General features: G+C 54.3%; 2 protein-coding genes across 13 annotated transcripts in view; both read left to right on the top strand.

Annotated features, from left to right (window-relative positions):
- Window positions 1-12,063, top strand: ALOX15B (arachidonate 15-lipoxygenase type B). Its single transcript, XM_010965938.3, has 15 exons — window positions 1-1,875; window positions 1,962-2,151; window positions 2,453-2,534; window positions 5,039-5,161; window positions 5,428-5,531; window positions 6,786-6,958; window positions 7,181-7,327; window positions 7,428-7,631; window positions 8,680-8,766; window positions 8,910-9,079; window positions 9,269-9,390; window positions 9,487-9,587; window positions 9,665-9,835; window positions 10,216-10,419; window positions 11,178-12,063. Exons 1-14 carry the CDS (start codon window positions 1,723-1,725, stop codon window positions 10,393-10,395), a joined length of 2,007 nt encoding a protein of 668 aa, XP_010964240.2. The 5' UTR covers window positions 1-1,722; the 3' UTR covers window positions 10,396-10,419; window positions 11,178-12,063.
- LOC105077587 (polyunsaturated fatty acid lipoxygenase ALOX15B-like) overlaps window positions 11,727-22,995 on the top strand; it is an 11,771-nt gene continuing 502 nt past the window's right edge. Inside the window, exons 1-7 of one of the 12 annotated variants that reach the window (XR_012499375.1) lie at window positions 11,727-11,865; window positions 14,316-14,956; window positions 15,219-15,414; window positions 16,463-16,568; window positions 19,877-19,963; window positions 20,079-20,248; window positions 22,647-22,992. Coding sequence is in view for 4 of the 12 variants with exons in the window: in XM_074342249.1 (XP_074198350.1) it covers window positions 14,942-14,956; window positions 15,219-15,414; window positions 16,463-16,568; window positions 19,877-19,963; window positions 20,079-20,130 (456 nt within the window). In the remaining 8 variants the exon portion in view is untranslated. Of the gene's footprint in view, window positions 11,866-14,315; window positions 14,957-15,218; window positions 15,415-16,090; window positions 16,173-16,462; window positions 22,993-22,995 lie in introns of those variants that run through there. The other 11 variants (XR_012499374.1, XR_012499373.1, XR_012499379.1 and 8 more) reach the window with 11 other exon arrangements.

The following is a 22,995-nucleotide window of genomic DNA, read 5'->3' as shown; positions in this document are numbered from 1 at the left end:
TGGTCAGTTCATCTAGCGAGGAGCCCTCCAGTCTTACCTGGGAGGGGGGTTGTGGGGGTACTTGGCCGCCAACATACTTGGGACAGTTCAGGGAAGGGGGGTAGAACCCCACACTGTTCAGTGTGTAAACTTTCACCTCCTCCAATTTTAAATTTGGTGTCCCACTCTCAGCTCTAGCGGGTGTCCCCATCCAAACTCCCTGTAGGTCAGTCTGTCCAGAAAGCGAATGTGTTAGGCTGGGGAGAGGTCTTCTCCTGCTGGCTGTGTGAGGTGCAGGGGAAGAGGAGTCCTAACTGCATCGGATAAATTCTGTTTTCAGGGTCAGCTGTGCACCACGCTCAGAGCATCTGTCCCCAAGTTTCTAAAATTCGGGGGGATTTTGAGGCAGGAATTGACCAACTTCTGGGCCTTTACCGTTCTCCTGTCTGTTAAGTCAGTCACTGATACCTGCACACTCATTTTCTTGTTCTTGCAGGTTTACGACTTAAGTCTGGTTTTTAGTGGGGTTTCAGGAGCGTCAGGGTAAAGGCATGTGTGTGTTTAGCTGGAATTCTATTCTTAGTCACACTTCAGCTCACCCCAGTCTGGCTCCCACCGCCATCACACCCTTGAAATTGCTCTGGGTAAGGTCCCAGATGCAATGGTGGGATTCTGTCGAGTGTCAGGGCTTGGCTGCACAGAACTGAGTTGATTCCCTCAATCAAACTCAAAGATCTCCTTGACTGACAGACCCAGTGATCAGTTCTCTGACTTTCTCCTATGCAGCCTCTTAGCATATGACACATTTGACCAGTCTCTTCTTGACTTCCATGGAACACCCTCTCTGGGTTCTCCCATCCCACTGACCCCTCCTTGCTGGATGTGCCTCCTTTGCATGACTTCCGAACATCAGAGAACTGTGGGGCATGGCTTGTTCCCTGTCCTCTGTCTACAGTCTCTGCTTAGTGGTCTCAGCCAGCCCATGGCTTAGATGCACCTGTGTGCCGATGACTCCCAGGAGCACATCCTCCAGCCCTGTGCTCTATGCCTGGCTGTGGTTTCCCCACTTGGATGTGCGGGGGGCATCTCAAACCGTATTTCCAGACCAGAACCCCAAGTCAGTTACCTTCCCCCCACACCTTGCCCCCTGATCTCTCTCTCTCCTTCACTGCACTCCTGCCTTGTTTAGTTACTTATTTCCTCTCACACTTGACTTTTTAACCTGCCAAAGGGCAAAGGCTGGGCCTTGCCTGAGCCAGTATTCCACGGCACCTAACATAACACTTGGCATGTAGCTGGTTCTGAAAATTATTTACTGAAGGAACTCAAATAATGAAGGTAGTCCGAGAAGAGTTTGTAAAAAGTGGGGATTTGGTCCTGCACAGACTATGAAAGGCTAAGAAGGCAAAGAAACAAAGCGGGGGCAAACGAACCTCTGAACCCCCTGGATCCCAACTCTCTGGCTGTGCCCATCACTAAAGATCCCCTTTCCAGAACCTCAGGACACCTAATTCCAGTGTGGCCCAGCCCAGCCCCCACCTGCATCCCTCACTTTCTGCCTCTCAGCCCCGCCCTCCCAGCCCTGAGCCAGGGCTTGTTTTTGGAGGTGGCGATGGGGCCCCAGGGGAACTGAGTCAGTGGCAATAACCAGCCTCACCCCACCACTGTGGGGCGGTGTGTGTTCCTGCTTTCCCCATTGTGGGGTCAGACCAGCAGTAAGGGAGCCAGACTCTGGCTGGCACCATGGCTGGGTTGAGAGTGAGAGTGAGAGTGTCCATGGGGGAGGCCTTCGGGGCTGGCACGTGGAACAAAATATCTGTCAGCATCGTAGGGACCCAGGGAGAGACTCCCCCATTGCCCCTGGATCATCTAGGCAAAGAGTTCACTGCGGGCGCTGTGAGTGCTTGGTGGGGACCGAGAAGGGAGCAGGAGGGAGCATGAGGGACGATCCTCTTGGGTACTAACATTCCCCGCCACTCCAGGAGGAGGACTTTGAGGTGACACTTCCCCAGGACGTGGGCTCGGTGCTGCTGCTGCGCGTGCACAAGACGCCCCTGGCGCTGCCCTGCCCTCTGGGATCCTTGGCCCAGGACGCCTGGTTCTGCCGCTGGTTCCAGCTCATGCTGCCCCAGGGCTCCCCACTCTGTTTCCCCTGCTACCAGTGGCTGGAGGGTGAGGAGAGCCTGGTGATGCGGGAGGGGACCGGTGAGGGGGGCTGAGAGGGAGGAGGGGGCTGGTGTGTTGGGGGAAGGCCAACGGGAGTGGAGAGGTGAGCTGGTGGCCACGGGGACACACAGGGGAGGGGAGCTGGGGAGGCCGTGGGGAGGTGGAGATGGCAGTCTGGTGTGGGAGAAACTGTCCTTATGGGTGGAGGGGACCTGGTAGGAGGTGGCTCGAGTGAAGGGGACAGTGGCTGAAGTCAGAGGTCAGAGGGGTTTCTCTGCCCTTCTCGCCCGCTCCGCTCCTTCCGCAGCGAAGATCTCCTGTGAAGACCACCACCCTAGGCTCCAGCAACAGCGTGAGGAGGAGCTGCAGGCCAGGCGGGAGATGTATCGGTGAGGAGGGGGCTACTGTGTGTGTAGAGGGGTCCACACACTGGTGCCACTGGTGGTGGTGCTACCTGGAGCCCCTGCCTGGTCCTCTGTCCCTTCCCATCACAGCACCACCCTGAACTCCTTAGCAAGGCAAATTCTCAGACCTACTGAATCAGATATCGGAGTGGGGAGGGCAGCAATATTGGTGGTTTTTTGAATATAGTTGATTTACAATATTGTGTTTCAGGTGTACAGCGTATTGATTCAGTTTTGTGTGTGTTTGCAGATTATATTCCATTATAGGTTATTACTAGATATTGGATATAATTCCCTGGGGTATATGGTAAATCCTCATTGCTAGCAACATTGTTCTAACAAGCCTTCCAGATGGCTCTTGCCCACTCAAATTTGAAACCCACTGCTCTAAATGCCTCACTCTTGCTGGCATCTTTCTTGCCCTGGGGCTTTTTGGAACATCAACTTGTGCCCTCTTGGAAATACGCAGAATGGGAAATACGCCACCTCAACCCCCAGGAAACTGATCCTCCAGCATGGGCAAGGGATGAGAAAGGGGGGGGGGGCTCTTTCTCTGCCCTGGGCTCAGTGTTGTTGGAAGTCAGCTGGGAGAGCTGGGTCCCAGAGGTGCCCCTAGAAGAAGGCGGAGGCTGCAGAGGAGCTGGGGTCGCTGGCCAGGACTCCTGAGGCAGAAAAGCCAGGGATCACACTCAGGAGTAGATTTGCAAAAGGCCAGGGTCTGGCCAGCCGGGCTGCAGGCTTTCACTCCGGGTCCCTGGGGCGCAGCAGCTGCAGGCTCACTTGACTCCTGGTGAGTCCACGTGTGTTGTGAATTACATCCCCCGGAAAACCGCTGCGCTGGGTCTGCCAGCAGCCGCTCCAGGTGAGGGAACAGGTGGAGGGAACTGTGTCGGTGGGGTGGCCTCTCTTCCCTTCTTATCAAAACAAAGATTCAGGAGTCAGAAGACGCAGGGCCACTCATGGCCCTGCCGAAAGGAGCTGTGAAATCTTAGGCAAATTATTTAACCCTTTTGATCCTTACTTTCTTCTGCAAAAGAAACAAAGATACCAGTCTGATTTGTGTTATTGGCAAGAACAGATGAGAAAAATGGTTAAGAATGCAGCTTGTCAGGTGCCACGCCCTGCACAAAAACGTTTCCTGTTTTTCAAAACGTCTCTCAGCTGCTCCAACTGGCTAGACCCTCAGTACTTAAAGTGAAATCTCACATCCACCTGGGAGCTTGTTAGAAATGCAGGCTCTTGGGCTCACCCACTTTAGGCCTACGAAATTATAATCTGCATTTTACCAAGATCCCTTGGGGGAATTAGACTTTTTTTTAATGTTTAATTATTTATTGATTAGATGATACTCTCACATGATTTAAAATTCAGTAAATACAAAAGGGAACACCATGAAATGCCTTTCTCCCATTGCTGGGGGGAATCAATTTTTTGTACTGTAAAATTTGAGAAGCAAAAGAAAAAAAAACAATAAAAATTAAATTGAAAAAAAAAAAGTTTGAGAAGCAGGGTTTGGCCACCACCTGGTGGCAGTGTACTTTAATTGCAAACTGTTCTCTGAAGTTGACTGTTCAAACCCAGAGGCAAAAATTGAATGAACCAAAGAATGAATGAGCAAGTGAATGAGAGGACCACTAGCTGGGGGCTTCTCAGCATTGCAGGGACATGATTTTACCATTTTACCCAAAGGTCTTCAGGCTGTGTTGCTTGCTAGATAAAGAGATTTAGAGATGCTTTAGGCCAGGCCAGAGTTAATTTATGGGTTCCCTCAGGCTATGGAGGCTGAAGGGCCTCTCTGTGGCATCCCTGCCAAAGACAACTCAAGCTTTCATGCCTTCCCACCTTCAGGACAGCCTCCCCTCTGCGAGATGCATCTGTGTTAGTCAGGAATTATGTGCTTGCAAGAACAAAAACAGACTCCAACCAGCAGATAGAAAAAAAAGGATATATATCAACAAGTCACAGAGGTACTCACAGAAGTGAGGGCTGGAAACGTAGTCAGATCTCTTAGGCCAGAAACCAAGGTGATTCTCTCCCTGTCTCTGGAGCCCCCTGTATGTTTCTCTCTCCTGCTTCACTTTTCTCTCTCTCTCTGCAGAACAGCTTTCTTTGGTTCCCAGTCCACACAGTGGAAAATAGCCATAGCTAGCAGTCCCTATGTTTACATGTTATAATCCAGATATCCAGAGAGAAATGGCCCCTCTGGCCCAGCCCCAATCTCCAGTTCCCCGGGAAGGACTCTGACCCAGCTCTGGCCAGGTGCCCAGCTCTGGACCAATCACCTGACCAGGGGAGAGTCTCACTGTGGGAATGTGGCAGCTCCCCCTGCAGCCTTATGGGTGGAGGGGAAGGACAGAGGCTGGGAAGGCCCCTGCTTTTTGAAGGGGACTGGCTCTTACCAGGGCCACCAAGGGGTCTGCCACTCCCTCTCCTTAGTCAGTGGGTTCCCCGTGGCTTCTTGCTGACCGCCTTCCTTCTCCTCCCTCCAGCTGGAAAACTTACAACCCAGGCTGGCCTCACTGCCTGGATGAGGAGACCGTAAAAAACCTGAACCTCAACATCAAATACTCTGTGACCAAGAAAGCCAATTTCTACCTGCAAGGCGGCTCTTTGTGAGGACACCCACCCTCCTCTGCCCCTGGGCCTCAGATGCCCTTGGACCCCTGCCTTCTGCCCTCCCCTACTCAGCTCCCCCATCATCAGGGATATGGGTCAACAGCCCCCACCTGGGCATGGCCTCTGCTCAGCACCTATCCCCACAGGGTGATGGGGACCTCAGGGGCGGTGACTGATCCCAGGGGGGATGAGGCTGGCCAACAGGGGAGGGTCTCCCAGGGCCTCTTGCCTCCCCCTCCCCACCCTTCACAACTTCTGGCAGGCTGGCCGAGCTGAAACTCAAGGGGCTGTGGCACCGCAAGGGGCTCTGGAAGAGTCTGAAGGAGATGACAAAGGTGTTCAGCTTCTGGAAGACGCCAGCCGTTGGTGAGCAGCTCGGGCTGGGGTTCTGAACCTCTTCCCTGGGCATCAGCTCTCGTGGCTGTCAAGAGCCTCAGAAAACCAAGCCCCAATTCACTGCGTGGCCCTGGGCAGGCCCCTGACTTTCTCCCCAGACACAAAAGTGGATATGTACTGGGGGCAGCCCTGACTCCTTAATGCCTTTTAATCCACCAGACACGCGTTGGGCTGCTACATGCCGGTCACTGGGTTAGGGGCTGTGGGTAGAGTCCTTGTCCCCACAGGGCTCGTAACTGAACATGCAAGGGGACATTAGGCTCAAAATCAAATAATGAGTTTCAGTTGGGAAACCTGCTCTTTGGCTCTGATGAGAGTGTGTAAAAGGGGAGGCCTGCCCCAATCCAGGGGGGGGGGGGGTCCTGGAAAGCTCTCCAGGGAGGTGACCTTTATGCTGAGACCTCAGAGTTGGGCAGGTGTTCACAGCACTGAGCATGGTGTGTTCAGGGTCAGGGGGCGGTGCTGGAAAGGCCCTGAAGACAGAAGGACCTTTGGGGGAGAGAAGGCTGCTGTGGCCAAAGGGCATTGAGCCAGGGCAGGAAGACAGGAGGTGAAGCAGGGGAGGTGCACGTGCCCGGGCTGTGCGGACTGTGGAGGCCATGGCAGGAACTCCGGCCACGCCATGGGAGGCTTCAACTGGCAGCCGGCTGGGGAGTAATGTGGCCAGATGTGCTCTGTGCAGGGTGGGCTGTTAGGGGACGAGAGTGGAAGCAGGAGAAACAGTTATAAGGCTCTGGCTGTGGTGAGCAGAGGATGGGAGCCTCAGCAGGACCGTGACAGCACAGATGGAGTGGACATGCAAACCAAGAGCTACTGAGGATGGAGGATCATGGGGACTTGATGGGAGGTTGGGGGCTGCCAGGAGGTCCCCAGGCTCTGCCACAGGCCATCTGGTGGACTGAGGTGCCATTCCCGGGATGCCAGGCAATGGGGAAGGGAGTGGACTGAAGCAGGAAACCATGTTCCGCCTTGGATAAGCTGGGTTAGAGTCATGGGGTTGGGGACAGCACGTAGGCGGTGGGACAGGTGGGCTGGGGACTAAGATTTGCTGTTTGGCAAATGAGCAGTGACTGAAGCCGAGGGGTCAGAGGAGGTCACCCTGAGAAAGGTAGAGCCAGAGAGGAGAAGGTAGCACAGGATGGACGAGGGGGAGGCCACCGCGCCAGTCAGGGGGAGCCCTCTAGGGGTTGGGGTGACCCGTCCCATCTCCCCTTCCCCCTGCAGGGTACGTGTTTGAGCACTGGCAGGAGGACGCCTTCTTTGCCTACCAGTTCCTGAATGGCCTCAGCCCGGTTCTGATCCAACGCTGTCGCTGCCTCCCAAAGAACTTCCCTGTCACCGATGCCATGGTGGCCCCCATGTTGGGCCCAGGGACCAGCCTGCAGGCTGAGCTGGAGGTGAGGGGCACAAGGGCCCAGGCTCTGCACACCCCCATCTCAGTCCTTCAGGCCCATCCCTACTGGAGAGGAACAGCACTCACTTTTGTTGAGGACCTACTGTGTGCCACATGCCAGGAATACCCTCTCCTGTGCAAACTCTTCTCCTGCCCCCCCAACTCCCATACTCCCCACCTTAAGAAAAGCTAGGTGGCAGCCCTGGATCCCCTCTCTCTCCCACAGAAGGGCTCCGTGTTCCTGGTGGATCATGGCATCCTCTCTGGCGTCCGCACCAATGTCATTAATGGGAGGCCTCAGTTCTCTGCCGCCCCAATGACCCTGCTCTACCAGTGGCCAGGATGTGGGCCTCTGCTGCCCCTCGCCATCCAGGTCAGCAGCTGGGTGGGGGGCAGGGCAAGGGTGGAGAGAGGTCTGACTGAGTGGTTGACAGACACTCAAGACTGCCTCTTCCCACTGGCCCCTCCTCTAGCTCAGCCAGACCCCTGGGCCTGACAGCCCTATCTTTCTGCCCACCGACGACAAGTGGGACTGGCTGCTGGCCAAGACGTGGGTGCGCAATGCCGAGTTCACCTTCCACGAGGCCCTCGCACACCTGTTAATGGGGCACCTGATAGCCGAGGTCTTCACCCTGGCTCTGCTGCGCCAGCTGCCCCATTGCCACCCACTCTTCAAGGTCAGTGACTCAGCAAGATGGCCCAGACTGTGCCCCACACCTGCAGTTCCCTGTCCCTCAGCCGGCCCCTCGGACTGCCTCTTCCAAGCAGCCTGTCCCCAGGTGGTCCTGTCCTTCCAGGCGGGAGTGCTGAGCTCCCACCCTGCTTCAGCAGCACCTCCCTGCACAGTGCCCCTGAGTCCCTGCTTTCCTGCAGGCCCTGAGCTGGGGTGAGATGATGGGGACTTGGGCAAGGCAAGGGACCACGTGTGAGAGCAGACTGTGCCCCCGGAGAGGTTCCCTTCTTAGGGGTGCTCAGGCCAACAGCCATCACAGAAGCCCAGCTCCAAGGAAAGGAGAGACCTGAGGATGACAGATGCCAAAGTGTGAACGTGGCTTTGACCAATAGCTTTTCTGCAGATAGCTGTGGGGGGCAGAGGGGCAGAGACATGGCTCTAAGGTGGGCTCTGCTAAGCCTTCAGATGGCCCAGATTCATTTCCTTCAGGAACCTGGAGCATCTCCTCTATGAAGGGTGGGATTTCCCCCCACGCAGGGCCCACGGCTGCTCAGAGTTTCTGATTCTTGCTTGGACAGTCTCCTGGGTCCTGGATGCAGGCCCCACTCTGTCCTCTTCTATCCAAGTTGATTCTTCCTGACAGTCTGCAGCTCCCAGGGCTTGGCACTCAGAGGTGGGCTCTGGGGGATGGTTCCATGTTGCTAAGCCCTCAGATCCTAGTTTTCATGGTGCTTTGCCTGCCTAGGGGTTAGGAAATCCCAGGATGCCAGAGCTGGGGGGACTCAGCGCTTATCCAGCTCAGCCCTTTCTTTTGCCTGGTGATCTGATGCCTAGAGAGAGGAAGGCGCATGCCTGAGGTCACAGAACAAGATGCTGGTGGACCCGAGCCCCCGTCCCTGGGCCTGGAGCCGTCATCCCTGTCCCAGGCTGCCCCTCTTGTCCCTGTCATCTCTTTCCACGGTGATTTACAGGACTGGATATGTCTGCGTGAGGAGGTCTGAGGCCAGAGAGACACAGGCTTCACCCGGCTGTGCCTTCTCTGGCCCTTACAGCTGCTGATCCCACATACACGGTACACCCTGTACATCAGCACACTGGGCCGCGAGCTGCTCATCGCCTCCAGGAAGGTGGTGGACAGGGTAAGGACTGCTTGAGGGAGGGTGGGGGCGGGATATTCCTTCAATAGGAAGAATCTGGGGTCCTAGGGTGGGAGTGGCCCTGTCTCCCTATCAGTCCTGCCTCTGAGGCAAGGGCTGCGGCACCCAGGAGTCCCATCTCCCAGTCCACAGGCCTTGGCCTTGAAGGTTTGTCTGAGCTGATACAGAGGCACATGGAAGAGCTGAACTACTCCGCCCTGTGTCTGCCCGAGGATATCCGGGCCCGAGGAGTTGAAGACATCCCGGGCTACTACTACCGAGATGACGGGATGAAGATCTGGGATGCAGTGGAGCGGTGAGGGGGTCAACCCCAGAGAGCTGGGGTTTGGGGGGTCAGGCAGGAAGACAGGAAGGAGAGGGAAGGCTCAGGGAGGCTCCCCACCAGGAGGAGGGCTGGACATTAATGGCGCTGGGCACTGGGCAGGGGCACTCCTCAGAGAGGGTCAGGGTTGACAGCTGGGACGGAACCCGGTGCATCTTGCAGCTTTGTCTCCGAAATCATCAACAACTACTACCCAAGTGATGAGTCTGTCCGCGATGACAGTGAACTCCAGGCCTGGGTATGGGAGATCTTCTCCGAGGGCTTCCTAGGCCGGGAGAGCTCAGGTAGGGGGACCTCAGTTCTTCCATCCTGCCCTCAGGCTTCTGCATCCTGTCCTCAGGACCCCGGTAGCCCCATTCCCAGCCCAGCTCTCTCTGCAGGTCTACCCTCCTCCCTGCGGACACGGGAAGCCCTGATACAGTATGTTACCATGGTGATATTCAACTGCTCGGCCAAGCATTCTGCTGTCAGTGCGGGGCAGGTGAGAAGGGTCAGTGCCAGGGCGGCAGGATGAAGTGAGCCCGGCTCCCAGCCTCACTCTGCCCTCTTGGCCTTCAGTTTGACTTTGGTGCCTGGATGCCCAACCTGCCGCCCTCCATGCAGCTGCCACCGCCCACCTCCAAAGGCCAGGCAAAGCTGGAGGGGTTCCTAGCTACCCTCCCACCAGTCAATGCCACGTGTGATATGATCATTATCTTCTGGATGCTAAGCAAGGAGCCTGGAGATCAAGTGAGTGTGGGGCTGAGGGCCAGGCCAGGCCAGCTCTGGGAAGGGAGGGAGTGTTGCTTACCCTCCCTGACCCAGAACCCACTCTGCCATCAGACCCCACTGAACCTTCCAGGGGATCACACGGGTGTTGGACATCTCACAAGGAGGATCAAATGGCCAAATGAGATGATGCAGAGTCACCCTTAGCTGCAAGGATGTGTGATGTGCTCCAGGGTGGCTGCCCCCTTTAAAACTCCACCTTGAGCTTTCATCCCTGACAGCCGCCTGCAGTAATCTTCACTGTCCGGGGGGCAGGGGCGTGGATGAAGCTTCAGGTCCCCCAGCGTGGACAGCTAAGGTGGATCCCAGCCCCTTCATCCAACCTTGTGTTTGGTTCCCAGCGGCCCCTGGGCACCTACCCAGATAAGCACTTCACTGAGGAGGCCCCGCGTCGGAGCATCGCCGCCTTCCAGAACCACCTGGCCCAGATCTCACGGGACATCCGGGAGCGGAACCAGGGCCTGGAGCTGCCCTATACCTACCTGGACCCTCCCCTCATTGAGAACAGTATCTCCATCTAAATTCCCTGGAGAATAGGGCCCGAGGTAGCACCCCTTTGACCCCATCACTCTTGGCTACATTTCACCCAGAGTAAAGGACTCCCCAGAAAACCAGGCCCCCATATGCCTCTCCTGGGACAATCAGGCCTAACGTCACTTACCCCCCACCCATAATGAAACAGAAACAGCAATAATCCAGAGAACAGAGCCTCATGGGATGGTACCACTATGCCTTTTGAAGGCTCCAGGCCTCAAAGTGCCTGCACACTCACAGCCCCCTGGAAGTGTGCTGTGGGGACTTTAACCCTGCCCCTGATCCCACTGGATCTGATGGTCACCTGACTCAAGGGCAGTCCTCCTCCAGACTGTCCAGCAGCGCAAGGAGTGGCCTGTTCAAAAACTGCCCAAGAGATTGGTGGTGACCTGTGGTCCCAGCTTTAAAATAAACCACTCACTGAGAAAGGGCCATGGGAAGCCAGCAAGATGAGGAGGATGTACTGCTGGGACATGCAGGCAGTGCCCACATGTGCTTTGTAAAAGATGTGCCCCAAAGTTGAACAAAAGCCTTGCGTACTATAAAACAGTTTCCATTTCCAGAGACTTAGGCAATATTATATCATTCTAGATTCAGTCATATGTTGCTTTCTAGATTTAGTCTTAAGTGATGGAATTCCAACATTTCACATACATTCTTTAATCTTGCTTTTCTTTGTTCTTGTTCCAACTCAGTGAGCTTTCATTAAAGCCAAAAATGTGTCCCCTTGAATTCATGTAATGATTTCCTTCTCTGTCTCATATTGCAGGTATCAGAGCTTGGGTTTTTCCGTTTCACTAGTTGTTATAAAACAATGTGGACAGATGCAATATATATTTGAATAACTGCATCAGCATGGCCATGAAATAAGCAGAACAATGCTTCAGAAAGAGCAGTGCTGCCCGGCAGGCAGAATGTGAACTGTCCTTCTTTACTGAGAGTCAGGGTAACCCCAAGTGATTCGGAGATATAAAGCTGTTAAACTTCTTTGGTTTAAAACAATTCCTGCTAACTCAAGCAATCAAAGAGTTTATGGAAAAGAAACTGAGTGCCTTGAGGGACTACTGAAAGGGATAAACCACTTAAAGAAAGGGATGAACAGAGTAAGAGCTCAACACAGTCCTCAAGAAGGCCTGGAAACCTGGACGTTCTGGACACAGGGACCAGTGGGCAAGCTCCCTCAGGCACTGCTGTCAGAATGATGAAGTTCCTACCACGTTTCGTCCTTGAATTATTTGCCTCGATATTCACATTCCATGAAGGAGAGTCTGTTTGACTTAACTTGGAGTGGCAGAAACCACCGGTGGCTGTGGGGAGGAGGCGTTTGGGCTCATCAGATATCGCAGGCACTTCCCAACATTTCCCAGGCTACTTTGCGGTTTGGTTGCGGCCACATGACCAATTCTGGCCAATGGCTTGTGAGAGGAGTGACGTATGTCACTTCCAAGATGAGGCAGGTAAGAGCTGGTGTGCTGCCTCCATGCTTCTCTCCCCCTTGAGGCTATCTCAGAGGCATGTTCCACAACATATGAGCCCGTCCTTCCCTCCGTCACTAGGCTGTAAGCTCATGAGGACAGAGTTCATAACTGCCCTCCACACTGCAGGTGCTAGGTAGGGGCTGAATGGAGGAATTAATACACAAATGATTCCTAAAATCCTTCTGTGTCCTTTTTCACTTACCTGTGTGCTCCTCTCCTAGATGGTGAGTTTCTGGAAGGCAGGAACTGGGTCTCATTCAGCTTTGTATGCCTGGTGCCCTGCTTTGTGCTGACACATGAGAGATACCCAACAAAAGTCTGTTTAATGATGGATGAAAGGAAAAATGGATGAATGGATAGATGGATGGATGGATGAAGTAGTAGAGTAGAAGGTTGTTACAGGTAACATTCACCTCTAGGGGATATACTGTTCACTCTTCAGAATGGTGGTCCCCTTGGCTTAGGTGAGGACTTCCTTATGGACAATGAGACATTGAACATCCAGACCCCAATGTCATGCTGTGAGGACCCCCACCCCAACTGTGCTTTCTAGCCACAGGGGAAGGACTGGGCCCCTCTTCACCACCAGGACTCCTGCCTCCACTATCCCAGGTGTTTCACTTCGGAAATTCAGGAGTCATGGAAAGAGGAAAGAGGCGGGAGTGTAGGGTGGAAGGTCCCAGAAGAGCCCAGCTTACCCCCTGTCAAGAGTTCCACAACTGGGTAGAGTGAGTCACCAGGGAAGGAGGAGGACAAAGGTGTGTGTAGGTAGCAGCAAAGGAGTAGAAAGCGAGATGCAACTCTAAGACATTAGCACGGAACAAGGTTGATGAGACAATTCAGACACAGGGGTTGTCAGACATAAAAATTAAAGGCAAGTAACCAAAGGAAGCAACTATTTGCAACAAATAGTAAATATCTGAAATATATAAAGAGCTTCTACAAATAAATAACCCAGCAGAAAAAAAGGGCAAAGAACATAACACAAAATTCACAAAAGGTGGCTCATAAAATAAACCTAAATGTCTAATAAACATGCGAAAAGATATTTAACCTCACTGGTCATTAGTGAAGTGTACTCAGAGTTGTCAAGGGTGTGAATCCACAGGGCCCTGGTTAAACAGTGTGACAGTGTAGCTTTGGAGGAGAACTCTTTGGAAGGCTCAATCAAACTTTAGAATAAAAAAAAGGGGGGTTTAATCCAGCAAAGCACTTACAAGAAAATGTCTTATTGAAAACTCCCATATTTGCATAAAGAAATGTTTACAGTGATATTCTATGCAATGTTATTTATAGTAGGGGGAAAAAAACTTTTAGAAATGTAAATGTCTGTCAGAAAGAGAATGTTAAATTAGGAAACAATTCTACTGAGAAAAATAATGTAGTTAGTAATAAAGTCAATCCTTAAATGCTGACATAGGGAAAACATTGATGATGTATTGTTATGTAGGTGGAAACTAGTCACACAATGATTAGCATGGTATGATTCCTTTTATCGTTAAAAAAAAAAAACAAAAAACTAAGGGTGTGGGATTGTATAGCAGGGCCACCATGAGAAGTAAGGGAGTGGGGACTTTAAACTGAGAGAAGAACCCTGGATAAAGAGATCAGTTTGTTTCCTGATACACTCACAGAAACAGCCATGTTAAGAAAAAAATATCCAAAACTGATCAAGAGGAACACTGCCTAACCTTTCAAGGATATTTAGTTTTCTAGAAGAATGTACTATTGCTTGATTTTGCCATTTATTATTAATAAAGGCCTCAGTCTATGTGAAGTTCATGTAACTTGCATCTGGTAGAGATGGAAATGATTTCTGCTCAGTTAAAAAAAAAAAGAGGGGAGAATTGAGTGAGGGCATTATCTAGGGATAAATAGATTGCATAATCCTCAACCTTTTTTTAAGAGAAGGTATCTTTGTCTTAACGAATTGAAGAAAATCAAAGCACTGAACAAAAACAGTCAATGAAAACTTATGGCTAGTTTAAACATTTAACTATCACATAAATGACTTGATTGTTATAACACAAAAAAAGAAAATAGATTACTTCATTAGAGATGAAAATTTATATGCATATATTTTTATTAAAGATTATTGAAAACAACAACAACAAAAAAGATAACTCCAAAAGTGGCAGTTTATTGCTCTGTAGGACATTAGCTAATTTGGTATCTTACCCAGCAATCTTATCCTAATTTTTTTTTTATGAAATGTGCCTACAAATATGAGCTCCTCAGCTATTCCCGAAACGAGCATTACCACCTTGCTGAGTTGAATGACTGTGTGTCATTTGACTTTGACTTGGGTTCATTCTAAATTGTATGATCAAGTGTTTATTTTGAAAGCTACACTGACAGGCTGGGGGGGTGGGGGTGGGTCCCAGCCTTGCCGTGCCTAGAGCCTGCGTCTCTTCTTCCCTCCTTGCCAGGTCGCCTTCCAGCCTCGTCCTGTCCCGAACTTTGCGCGCGCCTGCTCTCTCCCTGATCCATGCTGGACTTCTCGAATGCCTTGGATCACTATCTAGGGAGGAGGGGCAACGGATCTCACCCCTACTGAGAAAGCGCTGAGGATAGGAACGGAGGCTACAGGCGCAGAAATGGAAAGAGGGACGGGCTGGCAGTGGGAGGACACGGGCTGACTCAGTGTCCGCTACCTGGAGTGGTTTACGGGGACATCCCCCTCCAGGGCTGGGCTAGGACTGGGCGGAAGCGCAGAGGAGGAGACGCCCAGAGCCTACTCCCGAGACACCCGCAGCGGGGCGGAGTCATCGGGAGCAGCCAAAAGCAGACCCGGGTGCCGAGAGGCGGAGGCCAGCAGAGGCTACAGCGAGAGGTGAGGTCCCACGGCGGGCTCGGGGCGAGGGCCTGGGCGGCGGGGAGGTGCTAGGCGGGTCCCGGGATCGCACCGCACCGGGAGAGACGCCGCCAGGGCGCAGGCCACCCGGGCCCCAACCTGGTGCATACGCATCCCCGCCAACCCGACGGCTCTCAGTCGCGCAGCCAGCCTGCCCCCGCCTCGTCTCCTGCAGCACCTCAGACCCCTCGACGGCAGGCCATGGGCGAGTATTGGGTGCGTGTGGCCACCGGCTCCTTCCTGGGCTCGGGGACCTGGGACAACGTGTAGGTGAGCCTGGTGGGACCCAAAGGCGAGAGCCCTGCCCTGCAGCTGGATAACTTCGGGAAAGACTTCAACCGTGGGTCGTTGAGTGCGGTGCCGCCGGCCTGGCCCCCGGGACACTCCATCCCCCAACCCCCACCTCGCCACGACCCTCCTCCCTCTCCCCCCCCCCCGAGGAGGAGGACTTCGAGATGACGCCCCCTCCCCTACCCAGGACGTGGGCCCGGTGCTGCTGCTGCTGCGCGTGCACAAGACGTCCCTGGCTCTGCCCAGCCCGCTGGGATCCTTGGCCCCGGACGCCTGGTTCTGTCACTGGTTACAGCTCATGCCGCCCCGGGGCTCCCCGCTCTGCTTCCCCTGCTACCAGTGGCTTGAGGGCGAGGGGAGCCTGGTGCTGCGGGAGGGGACAGGTGAGGGGGCACCACGGGCTGGGGCCCAGGGAGGCTAGTGTGGTTGTGGGCCAGGGGAGGGCACCGGTGCGCTGATGTGGCCACAGAGCGGGAGGAGGGGAAGGTGGAGGAGGGGAGACCACCTCGTGGTGATAGAAGGTGCAGGAGGGGGAGGAGCAGCTGGGAGAAATTACACTTATTGGTGGGAGAAGGGGACCTGGTAGAGGGACCAATGGTGGGGAGGAGGGAGTGGTTTGGACCAGAGGATCAGGTAGGGACGCGGTGGGGGGAGGCGGGTAATGAGTGGAGGAGGGAGGGGCTAATGGGAAAGGAACAGGACTATGAAGCCAGGGTAGGGGAGGCAGGCAACTCCCCCTCCACCGCCGCACAGGTTGATAATGACTAGCACCCTCCCTTCTCTTCCCTCCAGCTCTGCTCTTTGGCCCCCTGTTGGCCTCAGCTGTGGAGCTGGGTCATTGAGTGGGAGGGGCAGGGAGCAGGCTGCCGCTTGCTGAGGCAGAGTCTGCCTGGGATGGGAGCAGGAGTGGGAAGGGGTTTCTCTATCCCTCGGGGAAGAGCAAGAGGCCAATGGCTGACCAACATTCCAGTCCAGATGTCCCACCCCAGAGAAGAGGAGGGAGAGAGGCTGGGGTGCTGAGGGTTGGTCCAGGTCCCCCTCACTCCTTCCCTCCCCCAGCCAAAGTTGTCTGGCAAGACAGCCACTGTCTGCTCTATGCCCAGCACCAGGCAGAGATTAAGGAGAGGCAGCAGAAATACCGGTGAGCAGCTCAGGAGAACTTGGGGCTGGCAGTCCCTAGAACCCCCACTTCCTAGCTTTCTGGCAACAAAGAGGCTTGCTTGCTTCTGCTTGCTGAGGTCAGCTGAGCCTCAGATCTGACCAAGAACAACACACCTGTGAGGAGCCCCTGTCCTGGGATAATCTTCTTCCAGAGCCTCTAGTCCTAAAGCCCTCCCTGCACAACCAGGCCTGGGGGCCCAGCCCCTGTTACCCTTTCCCATCCTGAAGGGTGTGGTCCAGCCACCCCACTCCCATCTCTGCCCTTTACAGGTGGAGTGAGTTTCTCCTGGGGATACCCCACTGCCTGGATGCTGAAAACCTCAAGGAGCTTGATCCCAACCTGCGTTACTCAATCACCAAAGAAATCAACTAGAACGTGAGCCCACCTGCCCCCGCCCGACACCTCCCTCGCTGCACCCCCGTTTCCCTCCCAGGCTCTCCCACTCATCATAGGAACATCGCCTTGAAGCTGAAGGGACTGCTGGACAGCCAGCGGCCCTGGAGGAGCCTGGATGAGATCCACCGCACCTTCATCTTCTCCAAATCACCCGTGTCAGGTCTGGGTATGAGGGAGACCAGGTGGCTGCGGCAGGGCCAGAGGGTCTGCAGGGGTCACCTTAGAGGACTGAGAACCCGAGAGCTAGACTGAGAACGTTCTGGAAATCACAGAGCTCATCCTGCACTGCTGCCCATTCCCTCCCCTGTCCTTCACAGAGCCTCATTTGTGCCCTGAGAAGGCATGCTTTTTGTCACCTGGGGGGAGGTTGGTCTCTGTGTAGGAGGAACAGGTGGTAGGGGCTGAGGGACCCAGAGAGGATGCTTGTCCCAAATGTCCCCTCTCAGGATAGACTAAGGCCCACTCTTCAAGGAGTCATCCTCACCCATCAGGGCTTCAGCAAGAATGGCCAGGAAGTAAGTTCTAGGAACTCCGCTTCTTTGTCAAGGCAAGTTCAAACACCTCCCAGCAAAGCGCTCTATCTTTGCCGTCTCCGAAAGTCTACAGCCTCTCTCCTGTGGCTGAATTGCGGTCTGTTTGCTGGTCATCCTCCTCCCCTGACTTCATAACTACATCTTCAAACTGTTCCCAACACTGAGTTGTTCTGACAACTGGAAACACCTGTCCTATGTATATCCTCAGAAATCAGATAGATTTTTTCCTCCCAGCAGTGCTGCCTACTTGGCTGGGGCCTTGTGTCTTGCATGCAGGCTTGAAAATCAAACTAAGTTGAAGGATTCAGGCACTTCCACTCTCCAATATCCTTGTCCCCCAGGGCTGCACTGTGGGTCCAAACCATACATGTTGTACCTCGGTTCCAAAAACACTAGCCACACACCCGAGGTGATGAAAACTCTGAGTGGTTGTTCTGGTTTAACTAAGTATCCAGACTGTCCTGTGGCTAAAATGCAGGAGAACAGGACATGGGCCTGGTGAGTTTTAATTTTAACAGAGAATTAGAAGGACCCCAAGAGGCCAAGAAGGATGGGCTCTGCTGGTATCTGGCATTCCTCAGTCTTCTGATTCTCTCAAATTCTGCCCGAATCCCAAATACAGTCAGTGCACATCACAGAGCACCTGAGGCTTCCCTCAAAGTGGGTGTGGCTAAGGGAATCGGTGACTCCTCAGGAAGAACCCAGATTCTGATCCCTTGTTTTCTGAGAAACCACTCACTAGTTAAGTCATCCACCCAGTTGGGGTAGGAAAAGGGGAGCATCCGAGAGTGACTGTGCGGTGGCAGTGCTGGAGGCTGGGGACTTGTGTCCTTGGGCACCAGGGTGACCCTCTCCACACCCACCCCCTGCAGAGTACATGTTTGAACTTTGGCAAGAGAATACCTTCTTTGCCTACCAGTTTCTGAACGGCCTCAACCCAGTTCTGATCCAGTGCTGTCACTGCCTCCCAAAGAACTTCCCTGTCATTGATGCCATGGTGGCACCTGTGCTGGGCCCCTGGACCAGTCTGCAGGCTGAGCTGGAGGTGAGGGGTGCAGGGGTCCAGCCAACCTTCCACCACCTCCCAGTGCCTTCAGGAGCCCAGATGCCCTGGCTCCCAGTCCCCCAGATCCCTTCTCTTCCACCCAGCCGTCATCCTCTCCTACCCCTTTCCCACTAGCTCAGCCACTCCTCTGAGTGCTCCTCACGGCAGCGAGGGGGTTGTTCTTCGAGGGCAAAGACTGAGGGGGCAGGGCTGAGTGGGGAATGCTCTCTCCTGGTGCTTTGCAAGGCTCCGGGCATTTGGCAGGACCCCACAGCTCAGAAACGCGACTCTCATGGTTACTGAGGAGACCGTTCAGCTGGTCAGCTAAATGCTTCCCAGAGCTGCCATCCGCCCCAACCCCCATCCCTGGACTACTGGGATGAGAGGTGCCCCAACCCCAAGAGAGTGCCTTCTGCATCCAAAGGTGCTGTCCTCCAGGAAGGCTCTCTCTTACTGTCTGTCCTTGAAGCTTGGGCCTGGCTACAGCAGAAGCACCTCCAATATTTGGGTGACAGTCTCTTTCTTTGGAACCAGAAGGTGGCTCTGGGCTGGGATCCCCACTGGCTCCAGGGATGAGCTTCCTTTAAGTGAAATCTCTGTGGGTGCAGAGTAACTCCCCCTCCCTCCCTCAGCTTCCCAGGACTGCACAGAGCTGCCCCCTCTCTAGCCCTCCTCTCCATCCTCTTCTCCCCCAAAGGGCTCTCTGTACCTGGTAAACCATGCCATCCTCTCAGGCCTCCCCCTCAATGTCGTTAACGGGCAACCCCAGTTTATGAGTGCCCCCTGACCCTGCTGCACCAGCGCCCCGGTGGACCCTTGCTGCCCCTCGCCATCCAGGTCAGCAAGGCAGAGCCTTGGGGAGGTGCGGGGATATGTGGGGAGCATATCATATGCTGAGGATGACTGAAAGGTTTCCCCTCCCTATGCAACTGTTTCAAGTGCTAACCATCACATACCATCCTATCCTACCCAGCCCCTCCCAGCCTCTGCCCCACACAACTGGGGCTCTGCCTGACTTTGTGCTGGTACAAGGAGCCCTCAGCTGGGCTCTGCACAAGTGCCAACAAGGTGGCCTTGGATCGCTTCGCCTCTCAGCGACTCCACTTCCTCTCTTGCTGTACTAGAAGTGATCACAAGAAACTCTCATATGGTGCTGAGTGTGTACCCAGCACTGTTCTAAGTACTTGACTGGCATTAATTCATTAAATCCTCAGCAACCCAAAGAGAAGAGGATTATGATCACCAACCTTATTTTAGAGATAAGAAACCTGAGTCACAGAGAGGTTAATTAACTTTCCTGAGGCCACACAGCTAGTATGGGAATTGACCATGTGATCAGCCCCATGGACATGGTGATGGGCCACACTTTTTTGCAGCCAGTTTCTGACTGACACCCCCTCCCCTGTGCCCCCGACTCCAGCTCACTCAGACCCCTGGCCCTGGCAGCCCCATCTTGCTGCCCTGTGATGCGGCTGAGGACTGGCTCCTGGCCAAGACCTTGGTGCAATATTCAGGATTCCTGGTGCACGAGATTGTCATGCATCTGCTCCGAGCCCACTTTGTGATGGAAGCCTTTTCTCTGTCCATGCTGCGGCAGCTGCCCATGTGCCACCCCATCTTCAAGCTAGGGAGGACCAGTCCTCTCAGTGCCAGGAGCCATGGGGGACCTGGAGCTGCCTCATCTAACGTGGGACTCTGGTTCTCCCCAGCTGCTCATTCCTCATTTCTGCTACACCTTCCACATCAACATCCAAGCCCGCACTGGGCTCTTTGCAGCAGGAAAGCTCGTCCACCAGGTCAGGGCCCTGGGAGGCCTGGGATCCTGGTGGTCAGCAAAGGGGGCCAGGAAGGGGCTGAGGTTTGGTCCTGAGCCCCCTGCTCCTGGCACAGTTGGCTCTCTGCTCGTTACAGGCAACATCACTGGGACAGGTGGGCTGCGTGGAGCTGCTGGCCAAAGGGCTGAAGGCTGTCACCTACCGCTCCCTCTGCCTGCCCCACCACCTGGCTGATTGAGAGGTTCAGGACCTTGTCCACTACTACGACCGAGATGATACACTCTGGATCTGGGTGGCCATAGAGAGGTGAATCTCCCTGGGGTCTGAGCCAGGGAGGCCTGGCTCTGAGCCTCGCCCTCAGCTACTTCTCTGTCAATTTGTTCTTCAACTTCCCCCCACCTTCTGCCAAAACACACTGCTGTCTCACAGCACTTTCCTGCCTCCTCTTCTTTCCCAACTGTGTGACCTTGGGCAAGTCACTTAACCACTCTGTCTGTTTCTTCATCTGAAAATGGGGCTAATAAGAGACCTACCTCGTAGGTTAATATTAGGATTAAATGTTAGGACCTAAGCACAAATCTCAGGTGAATAGGACAGGCTCTTTGAGCATTAGCTATTATTATTATTAACCCCAAAGACAGTCTCCACATCTCTAGACTTTCCTTCTAAATTTCCCTCACTGGAGACCTCCTTGGAATGTACCTCTGGCCTCCACCCCCATGGCCAAACGTTCTTGATATCTGGCCTCCTTGTGGGTCCCCATTCCTGCCATTACCCAGCATAACAACCCTCCCCAGGTACTGGAGTCTGTGAGAGTTCTGCTCATGCACCTCATGGGGCTCTGTTTTTGGCCACGAGGAACGCAGCATTCAGGCGGCATCTCATCCACTCTGGAGTTTGCCTTCCCTTTCCACTCTTCCTCCTCAGCACACATGGAGCCTAAGGAGGCCAGGCACCCCGATTCTTTTTGTCTCTGTATCCAAACACTGCCCCTTCTTCAAACCCAGCTCATGCCCACCTCCCTTTGAAGTTCTCCGGGACTCCCCCCCAGTGAACATCCCTAGCTGGAGCTGCCTGTGTCAAAACCCTTCTTAGCCATGGATCATAAGCCCTGCTGTGACTGGGGGTGGATGCCATGGAGAGCTAGGCAAACCCCAGTCTGCCCTTTGGGAACCGGTCTAGGAAAGGACCCAACTAGCCCAGGAGCCATGGGGGACCTGGAGCTGCAACACAGAGAAGTCTGGCATCTGATCCTTCTCCGTGGCTTGATGTGGCTCAGAAAACTGGGTTGCAAATGCCTGCAGGGCCAGCAAGCAGGAAGGAGGGTGGGCAGAGACTGTGGCCGGTGGAGAACTTACGTTTGTCTGATGGGGAGAATGGCGACCCAGCTATGACAATAGCCAGAGCTTTAGATTTTTCTAGAGAGACTGGACATTTTCTAATATTTAAATATTGGCTATTGATTCAGCTTGAAAAAGAAACACAGAAAACCTCGGCAGCCAATCAAAACATACCTACAAACCAACTATGGTTCTCAGGCCCCTGGTTTGCACCCCCTGGTGGAGACTGAGGCCTCTAGGTTTGAAGCTTAGCTGGGCGGTTCATATGATGTGTATTTGGCCATTTTCTTTCTCTGGCCTCAGTTTCCTCCTTTTGGGGCAGCTGGTCTCAGTGGTCTCTTCCAACCCACATCCCTGGGCAGCACAGGCTCCCAACTGTTAGTCACCATGTACTCCTGATCGATCCCCAGCTTGGTGTCCAACATTGTTGACATCTACTACCCGGACGACAGTGCAGTGAGCAAGGACTTGGAGCTGCAGGCCTCAGTCAGGGAGATCTTCCAGGAGGGATTGCTAAGCCATGTGAGCTCAGATGAGCATCCCTGTCTGCCGGCCTCGAGACCCCACTTCTCTGGGGCAGCAGGTCTTGGGTTTCAGCTCTGTTCCTTCCATCTGCCTCCATCCAGAGGTCCCTTCCGCCCTGGACAGCTGCACTGGCCTCATTGAGTATCTCACTATGATCGTCTTCAACTGCTCAGCCCAACATGCTACCACCAACAGTGGCCAGATGAGGGTGTGCCAGACTCGGTGGGGATAAGTGGACATAGCAGGAATACTGGCATTCCTGTGCTTACTGAGTTTGGGGGGTCAGTTTGATTTCAGTGCCTGGATGCCCAATATTCCCCACCACCACGCAGCTCCACCTGCCTACCGCCAAAGGCCAGACAAACCTGGTGGCCTCACTTCCTGAGGTGGATGCCACGTGCCACACCCTTGTGCACCTCTGGGGTATCAGCGACAACACCAAGGACACTGTAAACAAGGCCTAGGGTGGGGATGGGAGTCGGCTTCTCAGATTCCAGGAGAGTGGGTGGGGTGATGAAGTGGATCACTTGGAAGGTGCACTTAGCAGGTTGGGCTCCTCCGTGGGCAGGGCCTGGAGTGACATGTTGCTGGGGGTGTGGTTTAGGATAGCATGGGTTCCTAGTAGGTGGAGCTTAGAGTGGTTGGGGTTTCAAAGGGATCATGACTTGGGTGGTCTAGGTTTAGGGTGCTCTTTTGGCTACGAGGATGGGTGATTTATGTCTCAAGTTGGATGAGTCTTGGATGGTCTGAGTTCCTAGGTGGACGGGGCTTGGGTGGTGGTCTATGTTCTCTGGTGAATTTTCTGGTGGTCGGAGGTCCTCAGTGGTCTGGATCCCTAGGTAGGAGGACTTAAAATGGATCAGAACCGCGGACCGGGACATCGCGGGGCGGGGGTCCCAGCCTTGTCTCCTTTGATCCCCAACTGCACCTGGGCACCTACTGAGCACTTCACAGAGGACTCCCCGCGCAGGAGCATCGCCTCCTTCTAGAGCCGCCTGGCCAAGATCTCACGCGACATCCGGGAGCGGAACCGGGGCCTGGCGCTGCCCTACGCGTGGTCCTGGACCCCACGGTGGGGAACAGCATCGCCACATGAGCGCATGGCGCGCCCCAGCCCCAGCGCGCAGCCCGCGGCGCCAGCCCTGCCGCCTATGCCCCGACTAAACGTCCACGTGCACTGACAGACCC

The sequence above is a fragment of the Camelus bactrianus genome, chromosome 16, assembly GCF_048773025.1.
Source record: "Camelus bactrianus isolate YW-2024 breed Bactrian camel chromosome 16, ASM4877302v1, whole genome shotgun sequence".
NCBI lineage: Eukaryota > Metazoa > Chordata > Mammalia > Artiodactyla > Camelidae > Camelus > Camelus bactrianus.
This window is presented reverse-complemented; position numbering and strand designations above follow the sequence as displayed.